A 13,397-nucleotide genomic window follows, 5' to 3' on the forward strand; every position below is an offset into this window, starting at 1 on the left:
GCTGTGAGGCTGGGGCTGGGCACTTGGGAGGGGACGTTAGTAGTTTTTCTCCTGAGGAATGCACTCTGGGGATAAGGGTGCCCTGGGCATCGAAGTTTCCATTTTGAATACTCACTGCTGGTGGCAGGGGTCCAGTTGCGACGGTTATAACCTGTAGGTAGGGAGAAAGAGTAAAGAAGTGCTGTTGGATGGGTAAGATTTAAGGAAGGGGTGGATGGCAGACCTAGAAATGAAATTCATTAACACTTTTTTGAGATTCAAAAATGAACAGTAATGTCTACATTTCATTTGGTGCCCTTAGGTGCCTTGTCCTTTGAAAATAACGAACATCATCACCACTATTATTCCCAAAATAAAAGTACGATAATAGCTGTCCCTACTTACTGGGAATGTACCATGCCCCAGAAGTAATGCTGAACTCACTACCAGGGTAATGGGGCAAAGTTATGAACAGGTGTCCGTTCCCAGCCTTACCTGTGTTCTCTCAAATCCATTAAGAGAATTTTCTCCTGTTCTCTCAGCTTCTCTCTCTTCCCAATATTTTCCGACAGTCTGATTTTATTTTTCTAGCTTAGTTTCTGGCTTTTTGTGACGTACAGTAGAGAAAATTACAGCAGCTTAAGAGAGTGGCACGTGAAGGTAAAAGTGTAGCGAGATGGAGAAAAAGGAATGTTCATGTGCTGGGGAATGTTAGAGAAATTTGGAGATGGGGTGGGAGAGTAAAGAAGAGAAGAGACTTGGAGGTCGAGTGGATGGTGTAAAACCTGGAGCATGAGAGAAATCGGGGAAAGAGAATTTTTCACGAGTGTTTCTCTGGGCTATGTGTTGCATCTCCTTTGATGCTCTGTGACAGGCGCTGAGTGAACGCTGGACCCAGAGGCGTCCCGGGATTTTGTTGGGTTATTTCTAAATAAGCCCATTTAATTTTCAGGACAATCCCGCCTGGTACGTATGTTTATTCTATAAACGGGACATGAGTGCCTGCAGAGGTTACATGACTTGTTCAGCATCACACAAAACAAAGATCTGTCGCTCACCAGCTCCCACACTATTACCCACCGCTTTAAGTCAGTCCTGGCGCTGGCGTTCAGTCTGCTACGGACACAGGGTAGAGTGTGCTGTTGTTCATACAAACATATATTTCAAACCATATATAAAAGGAGTTCTAAGCTGACAAGGAGGATAAATAACGAATGAAGCACCAGGTTGGATTGCTGGGCTTGTGGTCATGAACGTCCCCTCCTGTCCTGAGGTTTGGGGCCTTCTCCATCTGAAGGGTCTGCAGGGCTGCCTTGTGGTTAGGAACTTGGCATTTGGACTCGATATTGGGTTCGAGTGTTGCCTCTGCCAACGCATTACGGCTGGAAGATCTCAGGCAAATGACTTCCTACGTGAGTGAATGATGGATCTCTAAAAATGAGCATAATTACTCCCCTTGTTGTAATTCCTGGCACATGAGGACCTTTTGGTGAGAATTACCCATTATTAGAGTTATTCTAGGTGTCAGCATGGCCGTTAGGGGCACTGTGGCCAACAGTGTTGTGTAAACAGCTATGATTCATGGAGTACTGGCTAAGTGTGGTGCTTCGTGAAGAGTCTCGTGAGTGTCGGTCTGGCTGCCCAGAGCACGGGGTAGAGTGAGGGCTGAGCTGGGCACCGCTGCCCACCGGCATCACCCACTTCTCTCCTGAGCCTGTGTGCTCCTGCTGGGGTCTGACAGGAGGAGGAAATATTTTTTCCCAGGTGGTGAAAAAGGAAAGACAATTGACCTACTGTGGTGTGTGAAGCTCTCATCAACGAGCCCCCAAGGAAATGCTAGGTTTGTACCAGAACTGTGAATCCGTGTGCAGAAATTTCTCAACCCCAACACTGTGGACATTTGGGTCTAGATTAGGTTTCCTGGTGCGGGGCTGCCTTGTGCATTGTGGGGTCTTCAGCAGCGCCCGTGGCCTCTACGCACTAGATGTCATTAGCATCCCTGCAGTAGGGCATGAAAATGTCTCTGTACGTTGCCAAATGTCCTGAGGAACAGAATCGCCTCCAGCTGAGAGCTATTGGGAGAGAGAGACAGGGGACTGCAGGAGGCTCCCGCAGCAGCGCAGACACGCACCATTGACATAGAGACTGTCCCTGTCCAGGGTGTAGGTGTCCAGCCGGGTGACGCCCTGGGTCAGCTGACTCAGCTCCTGGTACAGCTGGCCTACGTCCAGCGCAGGGCCCATGGGGTCAGGACGGTAGGTGCAGACGGCGTCCACTCTGGTTGTTGCCCCATCCTTCTCGGTCCTAGGGTGGCAGGGTTAGGGAAACAGGATGTTCAAGACATGACTTATATAATTTGTTCAGCTCTTTCCTTCGAATCGACTCGTTCCCCAAGTTTTATGATATTCCTCTTTATTGGGTCTTGACTGGTTTTGCAAACAGGCCCCTTTCTGCGTGCTGTTCATCTAGGCACCTTCCCACCCCACCAAGTGGCCGATCTTCAGGGCTTCATCCTCAATCAACTTCTATTCTTATGGAGCCATTTGTTCCAGCTACCAGCTTTATTACCATGAGGTCGAATCTCATTCAGTCTGCCCAAGGCCTCTCCCCCAAGCCCTGTGCCGTGTAACCAACAGGCTCAGGGATGCCCGTCAGACCTCTCAGGTTCCAAATATCTCAGACTAAGCTTATCGTCTTCCTTCCCGAAAGCACAGAACCTGCTTCGCCCCCCGTGTTTCCATATCCAAGCCAGAGCCAGAGATGTGAGAAGCTTCCTGAACCTCTCACCATCTTTTGTCCCCCATCCAGGCAATACCCAGGCCTGGGCCAGCATCTCACTGGTCTCCCCACCTCCTGTCCCATCATTACTTCAAAATTTTCCATCCCCATATCTACCAGTGTTCCACTTAAAATAAATGACATCACGGCAGGGCTCTGCTCGCAGCTCCATGGTCCCCGGCGGCTCTGAGCAAGCATAACCGATACTCACGGGACACCTACTAGTTGTGCCACCTTTACATTGGCTTCTCTTTTATCTTTTCAGCAACTCTGAGATCAATGCGGATACAATTCCCACTTTATAGTTGAGGAAGCAAAGTCATGGGGGTGTTAAAGAACTTCCAAACCTCACCAGGCTAGTGACAGAAACAGGATGTGACTTCATGCATGTGGACACGGAGACCATTAGTGCTCTGCTGTGCAAAATACTACGAAAACTCCCTAGTATGCCTTTAGCCCCAGCTCCAACCTGAACTCTGATGTTATCCACTTCTCAAAACTCATCCCACAACTGACCCACCACTCGAGCAACTACACTCCTGTGCACCCACCCATCTGGGCAGGAAGCCCCCTCCCCATCAGCCAGCTCCCTCCCTCCCTCCCTCCCTCCCTCCCTCCCTCCCTCCCTCCCTCCCTCCCTCCCTCCCCTTTCTTTCCCTTTTTCCTTGTATCCAATTGCTATTCCCCCCATACTCTACTCTCCAATTTCACAGGACTTCTCTCATGCATCAGGATATTTCTCACGTCTGCCCCTCTACTTAAGCCTCACCGCCCCTTGAAATACCTTTGCCACTATTTCTCCGGCTAGTGCACACTCGACTGTCAAAATGCACTTCAGGCACCACAGTCTTCAGACAGCCTCCACCCAACTCCCCAGGCTGAGCTGAAAGTCCATTCTCCAGGCTCCTATGGCCCCGTGTAGTGCTTCATCATTGCACTAACCCCAGTCGTATGATGGTTTTAAGTCTATATGACGACTCTGGGCACCTTGTGGAAAGGGTCCATGGCCAATTCTCTCAGTGCCCTTAGCTTCTGTCACACGGTGTTACCTGAGGTGTCTCATTTCATGTTTGTTTAATGAGTCAGTGCTGCATTTTTTGACAAATGAGCATGAATGCTCTGTGGATCTGTTTATCCAAATAATTGAAGACCTTTGACAGACACCGCTTTCAGGAAGCCCTCTTTGATGCCCTCAGTCAGAGAGGATACCTTCCAAGTCTGAATCCCCGGAAGGCCCCAATCATTTATGATTCCCGCTTTGTAGTTGTCGTGTTCAGGTCCTCACTGCCAGGTGAGCTTGCCCTTCATGCATGTCGGAAAGGAAAGTCTTACCTGAGCAGGGCCAGTCTGCAGCCAGAGTACAGTGGGCCGATGCTGGTGTTCTTGAACAAAGGGCCAAGCTGGGGAGGAGGGAAAGGCAGGTAAGCTGCAGAGACTGGGTGGGACAAGGGCAAGGCAGGCCAGGGCAAGCACCAATGGGCTCTTACCAGGTGATTCAAAGCCCTCTCGGTGGAGCTGAACTTCGCAGATCCTGGGTGCCTCATGTCTGGGGTGTAGGGCAGGTTGGTGATGGTGAAATTGAGGGTGAAAGGCACCGGGGCTGGGCCCACATCTGCAGTTGGAGGGAGGGAAAGAGTGGACACTCATCACAATCTTAGGCCTGAGCTGCATGTGGGAGAAGGGACTAGTGTTATCCGTCAGTCCATAGTGTCCAGTTGTTGAGGCCTGAGATATCTTTTCTGGGATGCCCTCCCCCCTCAGCCAGCCAACAGGGGAGAAGGGACCTCCATGGTAGATGTGTGACATTAACTCAATAGGGAACCTCAACCCTTTCATCCCAAAGTGTTCAAAGGCCGGCAAGTTGTGGACATTTTAGTGGGAAGAGGAGGTGCTGAGAACTTTTGTGCTCAGCCTTGAGCCACAAATACTTCAGCAGTCAAGAAACCCAGGACAGAGTAATTGCCATGAGTGAAATGGTGGTCCGAGCAAGAGCATGCTGAGCTGGGATTTGGAGGACAAGGGGGAACCACGTACAGTTCCAAGAACAGTAAGTGCAAAAGCCCTGAAGATAGAAGGATGTTTGGGGCCTGGGGGAAAGGAAATGAGGCTGCCGTGGCCAGAGATCAGGGAGTGAGGGAGCAAGTGGGACAGGTTGCCCTGGGTGGGCATCATGGTCCAGATCAAGCAGGAATTCATCAGCCAAGGGATGAGAGTTGAGGTTTAATGGGGCTCAGAGGCTAGATTCCTACCTGTGGAGCTGGGGGTGGGGCTCAGAGATGCTGGGGGTCCTGGAGAGGATGTGGAGGTCAGCAGAGCTGAAAGAAAATACAGTAGGACTATAAATTGTTGAGCCCTATCATGAAACAGTGAGAGGGTGGAGCTGTTCATGGGAACTTGCATCTCTAGCTTGGCTTAATCCGAGTCTCCTGGTGGCTGCAGCTACTCTGGGGCTGACACCTGGGGGATGGGTGGTACTTTCCTCCAGGGGATTAGGCTTAGGGAGGAAGGGTCCCGGAGGCAGGAGGACATCCAGGCCCTCATTACTCACTGCTAGTGGTGGGGATCCAGTACCGATGGCTGTAACCTGCAGAGAAGAAAGAGGAAGGGGAAGATGGTGGGAGGAGGTCAAGAATGGGGAGGGGGTAGAAATAGAAACACAAGCACACAAGCCTCCCTGAGCGCTTTCTCTGAGACGCATCAATGGACAACAACAGAACTGCATTCTTCATGAGGTAACTGCCTGAAACCCTGATGCTGATGATAATTTCATCCGTGTTATCATTAACCAGAAAGACAGCAATGACCGAAGCACCCCCAATCTTGGGGGGGTTTGCTAAGTGCTGGAGTAAATGGCAAGCTTATCGAACGGATAACTGGGACAACAGTTTTAAAATTAGTTTTTCAGCCTTAGTTGTGTTCTCTTTATCTACTAACTATAATTTTGTCTTTACTCTTCAAGTTTCTCCCACTACCCAACTCTCCAAAGACAGCTTGATCTGTGACCTTGTGGTTCTCAGACTTCCATAGTGTTGAACTGAGATGATGGAGAGAGATGGAGAGGGGGAGAGAGGGGCGGGCTTGTGGAGAGGGGAAAGACTGGGCTGGTGTCAATCAAAGACTATACAGTTGAAATATAAGAGGAAATGGGAAAAAGAATTTAAATAAGTATGGTTCCGGATCATGGGTTGGATCCTCTTTGATGCTCTGTGAGTAACGTAAGTAAAACTTTGACTTCTTTTTATATTTGATGGTCTGACCGGGTTTCTTGCAATGAAACTTATCTCTGAGACTGGGCCAAGTGGAGCCCTGTGACTTACTTGGGTTATTCAGATTTTTATCCCATTTGACCCTCACAATAATCTTAGGTGACTTTTCTACTTGGAAAATGGACACTGGAGCTTAGAGAGGTCCTGTGGCTTGTCCAGGGCCACACAGTAAGTCAAAGCAGGGCGAGGGCTTGACTAAAGCAAGAGCTGCAGTCACTAAAGCTCACACTAGTAACTACTGCTTTTAAGGAATCTCCAAGCACTAACGAAATCCAATTACAAGTTTCAATCCAGGTAATAAGAAAACATCCACGGTGATGTAATGGGGACACAACTAGTCAAGCTCTAGTTTAAAGAGTTCTCCTGAGGCGCCTTCCCATCCTGAGGTTCGAGGCTTGTTCTTGCTGGGCTGGTCTGCAGCGTAGCTTAGTAGTTAGGGGGCCTCAATTTTAGAGTCAACTAAGGATTTGATTCCTGACACTCCCACTTACATTAATGATCTGATCTTGGAATTTCCCCACCAGCCTTGGTTTCTCTTCTACCAGATATACACGATACCTTAGAGAGTGTTGGGCAGGATTAGCAATGCATAATACATATGACATTCTGGGCCATAGGAATCCCTCAGTAAATATTAGCCTTCAGTAAGGCGTTGTTGTGGGTGTTGTTGCTAAGAGCATGGTTGCAAAGGAATTTATTGTTAAAAACATTCCTAGCAGCTTTGTTGTTTGTTTCTCAGGTGGGGTGTAGTTCCAGCCCTTGGAGAACGGGTAAAGGACCACAAGCTGCTGTAGGAAGTGAGAGTGCAGATCAGTCACTGCACTGGGAACCCATTGGCTCTTGAGTTGACAGCCATGGGCTTACTTTACTCTCTTCCTTCCCTGATGTCTGCATGCTCCATTTGGGCTCCTGTGAATGGTCATTGGGATGAAGAAGACTAGAGGGTGTTTCCAGACCTTAAAGGGTGCTCTTTACATGTTATGAAGGGAGAGAACAGAGCCCCCATGGAAATTCTAGGGGTACAGAGAAACATGGGTACAAGGAAATGCACTCCAAGGAAACCCCACCCGGGAGCAGGAGGAGATCCCACGGCAGCAGAGCTACTCACCGCTGACGAGGAGACTATTGCTGTCCAGGGCATAGGGGCCCAGCCGCGTGACCCCATGGGTCTGCTGGCTTAGCTCCCAGTACAGCTGTTCTCTGTCCAGCCTGAAGCCTGTGGGATCTGGGTGGTGGGTGCAGATTGCACCCACTGTGGTGCTTGTCCCCTCCCTTTCAGCCCTGGGGAAGGAGGGACATGGGAGTCAAGACATGAGGGGTAAATACTCCTGAGTGCTCCTTCCTTAGGTTGCACCCCTTAGTTTTTAAATCAGCACCCTTCCAGGTTTCCTCTCTTTCTAAAACACGTCCTTTCCCGTCTCACAGGGGGGATCCAGACCCCCCGCCTCCTTAAATGCGGTGTTCTTCGGGTTCCCACAGCCACTCCTCAGGTAACATTCTTCTTCCTGGCCCCCTTATCTTTTTATTTACCGGCTGAAGCTCACTGTCTCAACTACCAGCCCCCAGGACACTCCCTGTCCACTCATGAAGGTAGATAGATGGTGTCACTCCTGTAATAGCTTAGTCTTGCTTGGGCCTTGGGGTTGGGGATGTGGGGCTCCCAGGGGAAAAACTCTGAGGATCCTTGGGCCAGGCAGCCTGTGGAAGGGAAAAGCAAGAGGACTGAAGGTAAGTGATCACCCCATGGCTGGTTGTGACGCTGAGCCTGAGAGGGGGATTTTATTTCAAGTTGGCAAATCTCAAGGCCGAGGCCAACCCTTTGGGAACACATTTTGGGCAGGCAACAAAGTTTGGAGGAAAACAGAAAACTAATTAGGAAGTAACCAGAGGCAATTGGTTCAAAAATAACTTTGTCCTGAATTTAAGTTGATCCTGAAGTGTTTCACTCCAAGCAGGGACTGTACAAGTAGGAAGGACCCCTCCCTCTCTTGCCTGTGACTTCTGCTTGCTAAGATCCGTGCTACTCAGAATATTCTCACTATACCCACAGAGTGTCACAGCGGTTCTCAAAGTGTGGCCCAGGGGCCTCTAGTGTTCCCAAAACTATTACACTACCACTTACAGTAATTATCTGATCTTAATTATCTTCACCAAGTGAAGAATATTTTTATAATAATCCTAAGACATTACTTTCACATCTCTTCTTTTGGGAGTATACAGTGACATTTTTTCCAGAGGCTATGAGGTGAAATATTGTAAAAATTGAATGCAGAAGCAGATGTCCTGGTCTCTTCTACTAAGCCAGGCAATGAAAGGATTTGCAAAAATGTAAACAATGGCCCTCTTCTCATTGTGCTTCTTTTTGGGGGTTGGGAAGATATGGTTATTGTTTATAAAAATACCTCATTTATGTTAACATGTAATAGGTTTATTATTTTAATAAATAAATGAATAAATTTTCTGTTTTAATTTCTAGCACAGTTAACATGGGTAGATCTGATCTCAAGTCCAAAGGCTCTTTGGAGTTCTGAGTACTTTTTAAAAATGAAAAGGGCTGTTGAGCCCAGCGACCTTGAGTCCTGCTGGTACTGTGGTTATAGGAGGAGCTCCAGAGCCAGACACCAGGTTCAAATCCTAGCTCCCCTTAAGCACGCAACTTGACTACTCTGCAGGGTCGGATAATTATCATATTGTTCTGAGGGTGAATGAATGAAAACATGCAAGTGACTGGCATTTATTGGATGGCATGTACCATGAGCAACATTATTATTACTGATTCCCCCATGCTATGGAGAGATGGGGCAAGTATGGTGGGCTCAGCTTTTTGGAGGACACTGATCTGCAGTACACCAGGAATCTCTCCTCATGGAGCGATGCAGGTAGAGGGCCCACTTCTCTGGTAGGATGACTTGAGTTGGTTGGAAGAAGGAACTCACAGAGAGGCCATAGGGTCATCAAGTATAAGGAAAGGGTCCTGAGACCACTGACCTCGGAGGACACCGACTATGGACAGAGGCAGAGAAGAGATGACAGTCCATTTCTGAGAGTTCAGGTCCATTTGAGGGTTTTAAGATTACAATATACTCTGCTAGTACTCAACGTTTGATTTGTTTCCCCTCTGGCTCAGTAAGAATTCCTTTTGGGAAATCCCTACCTCTTTTCAGGCAATAAACTGCAGAGCTGCAGAGTCCAGTGTTTGTCTGGGACAGGGGAGATACAAGCTGGGACAGAGAGAGTGTCAGGGACTCTGAGAATACAGTTGGTAAAGATGCTACACTGGCTGGTACTACGAGATCCCATTACTTGAGAGCTCACAATGGGGCAGGCATTGCGACGAAGGATTAACAATTCCAAGAGTAAGGCACTGTATTATCACCATCTTCTAGATAGTGTGATTGAAGAACAGAGAGGCTATGTGACTTGTCCAAAGTCACACAGCTAGCAAATGGAAGAGCAGGGATTCCAACTCAGGCACTTTGGATCCACTGTGTTACACTGCCTCTCAGCAAAGGCCTAAGTAGCTGTGGTTGGCTAGGGTGTGGAGGGCCAAGAAAGGAGAACAGTAGGATTTTTGTAGGTGCTTTAGAGGGGGTCTCACCTGAGCGAGGTCAGTCTGCAGCCGGCATAGAGGGAAGCGATGCTGCTGTTCCTGAACAGGGGCCCCAGCTGGGAAGGAAGGAGAGGAAGGTGAGCAGGAGGGGCCAGGACAGCAGGGTGTGGCAGGGTTGGCGCAAAGTGGGAATTGTTGGGGAGCTCTCACCAGTCGCTGCAGGTGTCTCTCAGTGGCATTGAATATCTCAGAGCCCAAGTTTCCCATATCTTCCTTGTAGCGCAGGTTGGTGATGGTGAAGTTGACAGTGAAAGACATCAAGAAAGGAACTGCAGCTGCAGTGAGGGGGAGAGGAAAGTGAGGCCCATCCTGGGTCTGGCCTGGGGCTGAGGGTGGGAGGGAGGGCTCTGAGGACTCGCCTTAACTCCAGTGCGAGTTGGGGCCTGGCCTAGGCTGTCCTCGAGACATCTAGAGTAGCAGTCACTGTCCACGATAACCTCACTCAGGGTGACCACCCATCCTAGTTTCCCCAGGACCATGTCGGTTTCTGGAGTACGCACTCTCAGTTTCGAAGTGCCACTGTCCTGGGCAAACTGGGAGGAGATGGTCACCCTGTTCCTACTCTCCTTGACTTTTACCATTTCAGCACATGCCAGAACCTGCATCTGTTTGTCTTGGGGAAATGATCAGGCCCAGAGAGCATCCCTCTAGCAATGACAGGAGGGAGTTGGAGGATAGGCACCCCGACTCCCCCACCCTCATGTGGGATGACTCGAAGGTGTCTGTTGCATTCATTCTCCCTTCCGGCCTTCAGGACAGGTTTCTGTGGTTGAAGCCTCCTAGTTTTTGGTACTTTCTTATAGCAGCTCTGGCAAACTAATCCACCAAATGCCCCAACAATTCCTTTTTTAGCACAGTAAGTCCTCATGGAACGTTGTTGATAGGTTCTGTGACTTTAAGCGAAACAACGTATAAAGAAACCAATCTTACCATAGGCTAATTGATATAGAAACCGGTTAAGTTCATACGACATCTCATCAATGTTCTACTGAAACGATGCTGAGCAAATTGACATTGTTTGAGGACCTGCTGCATATCCCCAAAGCACTGGGAACAGGGACTCAGATGGATGCTTGTATGTCCTGGTTCACAGCAGCATGATTCGCAACAGTGAAAGATGGAAAAAGCCTGATTTTTCCACCAACAGATGAATGGATAGATAAAATGGGGTCTATCTGCATAATAGAATCTTATTCATCCATAGATAGGAATAAAGTTCTGATGCGTAGTATGGCATGGAGGAACCTTGAAAACATTTGCTAACTAAAATAAGCAAGACACAAAAGGACAGATGTATTGTATGATTTCTCTTATATGAGATATCTATAATAAGGAAATCCATGGAGACAGTAAGTAATTAGAGGTTACCAGGGACTGGGATGGGGGGGAGGGAAACGGGAGTTATTGCTTAATAGGTACACAGATCCTGTTTGGGGGCGATAAAAATGTTTTAGAAATAGTGGTTACACAGCAGTGTGAATGTAATTAATGCCACTGAATTGTACATTTAAATGGTTAAACTATATATCACAGATAGGTAGGTAGATGGATGATAGGGAGAATAAAAAAGTTATTCTTACTTGTTCTTGAAGTCACACTCACATAGGCCAAGGTGGACATCTCGGGCGTGGTCGCGGGGACAAAGGAACTTTCAGACAGTGTACTGAAAGCGGCTGGAGTCTCCGCCACGGTGGGGCCTAATTTAGTGGTCGCAAGAGTTGTAGTGTTCAGCATGGTGGTTGGACTTGATCCTTCGTGGCTGGTTTTAGGTGCAGTCAAGGTCACAGTGCCCCCAGTCACAGTGCTGGAAAATTCTGGGAGTCCAACTGAGGTTGCAAGTGGCGAGGTTTGTGCGCCCCAGGAAGCCACAGTGTAAGGCTCACCCGTGGTTGCAGGGGTACTGGCAGGCTCAAGATCACCAGGGGAAGCAGGCAGAGTTGGAATACCTGTACTGGCCTCTGATGCGGGGCTGGTGGCCAGTGAGCCTGCGGTCTCTGATAAACCGTGGAAAACAGCTGAAGTTGAAATAGTTGTGCTGAGGTCTGTCTCGGGTTGGGTGGATAGTGAGGCTGTGGTATCTGGTAAGTGAGGAAAAGCTGTTGAAGCAAAAAAATGTATGCTTGTCCCTGCACTGGGGTGGGTGACCAACACGGCTGTCGTCGCTGGTTCACCAGGAGTAAGAGTCAGCGTTGGAATGGCTGTGCTGGCATCTGTCTCAGAAATAGTGATCTGTGAGGACACCTTATCTGGTACACCAGGAGAGACAGTCATAGTTGGCAGACCTGAACTGGCTTCTGTCCCAAGGCTGGTGACCAGTGAGGGAGTGCTGTCTAACACACTGTGGGAAAAGTTGGGCATTGTCTTGGACACTGTTGGGCTGGTCTCTGCAGGATGGGTGACCAATAAGGCTGTTGTATCTGGCTCACCAGAGTAATCAGTCAGAGTTGGGACAACTGAACTGGCTTCTGCTCCATAATGGGTGGTCCATGAGGGTGTGGTCTCCAGTTGATCCGGGGAAATTGTCAGAGTTGGAAAAGTTGTGCTGGTCTCTGCCTCAGAACTAGTAGCCTGTGAGGTCACCACCCCTGGTACGCCGGGTGAGACAGTCCTAGCTGGAATGGCTGAACTGGATTCTGTCCCAGGACTAGTGGCTGCTGAGGGCATGGATTCTGATTCACTCTGGGAAACATTGGGGGTTGTTTGGGGGAAATTTGGGCTGGTGTTTGCAGGATTGGTGACCGAAGGGACTCTTGTATCTGGTTCAGCAGGGGAAACAGTCAGAGTTGGAACAGCTGAACTGGCTTCTGTCTCAAAATGGTTGGACCATAAGGCTGTGGTCTCTGGTTCATGTGAGAAATCAGTCATAGCTGGCAAACTTGTACTTGTTTCTGCTCCAGAACTAATAACCAGTGTGGTCACCACCCCTGATACATCGAGGGAGACAGTTGTAGTTGAAATGGCTGAACTGACTTCTGCCCTAGGACTGATGGCTGTTGAGGGTGTGCTCTCTGATCCACTATGGGAAAAATTTGGAGTTGTTTTGGAAACAGGTGTTCTGGTTCCCATGGAGTGGATCCATGAGGCTGTTGTACCTGTCTCACCAGGGGAGACAGTTAAAGTTGGAACAATGGACCTGGCTTCTGTCCTAGAATGGGTAACCCATGAGTCTGTAGTCTCTGGTTCACTTGGGGAATCAGTCAGAGTTGGAAAAGTTATATTGGTCTCTGCTCCAGAAATGGTCGCCAGTGAGGTGACCAGCCCTGGCACAGTAGAGGAGACAGCTGGAGGTGGAATGGCTGAACTGGTCTTCACCCCAGGATGAGTAACCAGTGAGACTGTGGTTGCTGGTTCACCAGGAGAAAGAGTCAGACTTGGAATAGCTGTACTAGCATCTTTCTCAGAACTAGTGACCTGTGAGGTCATCATATCTGGTACACCAGGAGAGATAGTCATAGCTGGCAGAGCTGAACTGGCTTCTGTCCCAAGGCTGGTGACCAGTGAGGGAGTGCTGTCTAACACACTGTGGGAAAAGTTGGGCATTGTCTTGGACACTGTTGGGCTGGTCTCTGCAGGATGGGTGACCAATAAGGCTGTTGTATCTGGCTCACCAGAGTAATCAGTCAGAGTTGGGACAACTGAACTGGCTTCTGCTCCATAATGGGTGGTCCATGAGGGTGTGGTCTCCAGTTGATCCGGGGAAATTGTCAGAGTTGGAAAAGTTGTGCTGGTCTCTGCCTCAGAACTAGTAGCCTGTGAGGTCACCA

The 13,397-nt window shown here is 48.9% G+C and overlaps 1 protein-coding gene across 1 annotated transcript in view; it reads right to left on the reverse strand.

The window, feature by feature from the left end:
• The window catches only part of MUC16 (mucin 16, cell surface associated), a 58,884-nt gene extending 45,818 nt beyond the window's left edge, over nt 1-13,066 (reverse strand). The window contains exons 1-10 of the mRNA XM_081135770.1: nt 11,214-13,066; nt 9,784-9,902; nt 9,622-9,689; nt 7,132-7,304; nt 5,306-5,341; nt 5,007-5,072; nt 4,245-4,369; nt 4,090-4,157; nt 2,111-2,283; nt 116-151 (exon numbers count right to left, since the gene is read on the reverse strand). Coding sequence (XP_080991896.1) covers nt 116-151; nt 2,111-2,283; nt 4,090-4,157; nt 4,245-4,369; nt 5,007-5,072; nt 5,306-5,341; nt 7,132-7,304; nt 9,622-9,689; nt 9,784-9,902; nt 11,214-13,059 — 2,710 coding nt within the window. The 5' untranslated portion in view covers nt 13,060-13,066. The remainder of the gene's footprint in view (nt 1-115; nt 152-2,110; nt 2,284-4,089; nt 4,158-4,244; nt 4,370-5,006; nt 5,073-5,305; nt 5,342-7,131; nt 7,305-9,621; nt 9,690-9,783; nt 9,903-11,213) is intronic.
• Between the last annotated feature and the right edge of the window lie 331 nt (nt 13,067-13,397).

The sequence above is a fragment of the Miniopterus schreibersii genome (genome assembly GCF_964146895.1).
Source record: "Miniopterus schreibersii genome assembly, chromosome: 4".
NCBI lineage: Eukaryota > Metazoa > Chordata > Mammalia > Chiroptera > Miniopteridae > Miniopterus > Miniopterus schreibersii.